Source organism: Cyprinodon variegatus, unplaced genomic scaffold (genome assembly GCF_000732505.1).
Source record: "Cyprinodon variegatus isolate N-32 unplaced genomic scaffold, C_variegatus-1.0 Scaffold11, whole genome shotgun sequence".
Taxonomy (NCBI): domain Eukaryota; kingdom Metazoa; phylum Chordata; class Actinopteri; order Cyprinodontiformes; family Cyprinodontidae; genus Cyprinodon; species Cyprinodon variegatus.
This window is the reverse complement of record NW_015150464.1, coordinates 894,879-896,579: the sequence shown is the minus strand read 5'-3', so window position 1 is coordinate 896,579 and position 1,701 is coordinate 894,879. Positions and strand designations below refer to the sequence as shown.

General features: G+C 46.1%; 1 protein-coding gene across 1 annotated transcript in view; it reads left to right on the top strand.

The window, feature by feature from the left end:
- Positions 1-1,701, top strand: part of polr1b (polymerase (RNA) I polypeptide B) — a 19,303-nt gene that overhangs the window by 9,016 nt on the left and 8,586 nt on the right. Inside the window, exons 9-11 of the mRNA XM_015381159.1 lie at positions 598-879; positions 957-1,090; positions 1,168-1,338. Of these exons, the coding sequence (XP_015236645.1) occupies positions 598-879; positions 957-1,090; positions 1,168-1,338 (587 nt within the window). The remainder of the gene's footprint in view (positions 1-597; positions 880-956; positions 1,091-1,167; positions 1,339-1,701) is intronic.

Genomic DNA, 1,701 nt, shown 5'->3' with positions numbered 1-1,701 from the left:
TCATAGTCATTTAAAAAAAAAAGAAAATTAAAAACAATCATCTAAACTTTGTCTAAGTTTGAAGACGTTTCACTTCCCATCAAGGAAGCTTTTTCAATTCAAAATGTCAGGAATGGCGTCGAGTTCAAGGTTTTATACAGTAGTCCAACAAAGTTGTTTTTATTTTGAAAACATGCAATTTGGAAGATACGAAGGGGTTCACCCATTTGGAACGGATGTCGTTGGCCTATTTTTTTAGAACGCAATGCGTCATACCATCTAAGTGTCTGAAAGGTCGGTGGTTAAATGGGTGCAGCCCTTCGTTCCAATTTGCGTGTTTTCAAAATAAAAACAACTTTGTTGAACTACTGTATAAAACCTTGAACTCGACGCCATTCCTGACATTTTGAATTGAAAAAGCTTCCTTGATGGGAAGTGAAACGTCTTCAAACTTAGACAAAGTTTAGAGGATTGTTTTTAATTTTCTTTTTTTTTTAAATGACTATGACTTGAATGACTGAGAACCTTCACCAGTATTTTAAGAAAGACACCAGAATATAGAGGTGTTTATTTAAAGATGGCGTTCTGTTGACTGCAAACCCCTTTTCCTCCTCGCAGGTCTCGGCATGCTGCAGAACACGGGCCTCTGTGTGGTCGCTGACAAACTCAACTTCATCCGCTACCTGTCCCACTTCCGCTGCGTCCACAGAGGAGCGGCGTTCGCCAGGATGAGAACCACGTCTGTCAGGAAGCTGCTGCCGGAGTCCTGGGGTTTCCTCTGTCCCGTCCACACTCCGGACGGAGAGCCCTGTGGACTGATGAATCACATGACCGCCAGCTGTGAGATCGTCGCTGCCACCTCGTACACTACATCCCTTCCTGCTCTGCTGTGCTCCCTGGGTGAGAAGGAGTTTAGGTCCGCCGTCTATCGTCCTCCAGATCTTTGGTTTCAGCAGCCTCTCTCCCTGCTGTTTAAGGTGTGACGCCGGTGGACGGGTCTCCCGGTCGAGCCTTTTCAGACTGCTACCCCGTGGTTCTGGACGGAGCTGTTGTAGGCTGGGTGGAAGCCGAGTTAGCTCAGGCCGTCGTCGACTCGCTGCGCAGGTTTAAGGTGCATGAACTGCCTGATTGCATCACGTCTCGTCTGTCCTATTATCATGTGAGCTTCATATTTAAACCTACCTTCAGGTGCTGGGTCAGAAGAAGGTCCCCCCCTGGACTGAGGTTGTCCTGGTTCCTAAGACGGGAAAGGCCAGCTTATATCCAGGCCTGTTTCTCTTCACGACGCCGTGCCGTATGATGCGACCTGTGCAGAATTTAGCTCTTGGGAAGCAAGAGCTGATCGGGACCTTTGAACAGGTATGATTTTAAAAAGTAAGACACCATTGGATCATTAAAACATCTACACTCTGAACTTATTATTCTGACAGTGAAGAATAGGAGTGGCAGCATGATGCTGTGGGGATGCAGAACCAGGGAGGCTGTTTATGGAAAGATGAAAGGGGAACAATTATGGTAGAAAGACTGAAGCTGCTAACCTGAAAACGGACTGAAATGCAGAATCAGTTTTCATCAGGACTAGCCAGAGATGAATGAGATGGTTTATACGCCAGCTAGAGATGTCCCGATCCAGGTTTTTGCACTTCCGATCCGATACCGATACTGGCCGATACCTGCCTATCCGAGCATGTATTTAAGTTTAAGTTAAAGTATTTAGCCTTA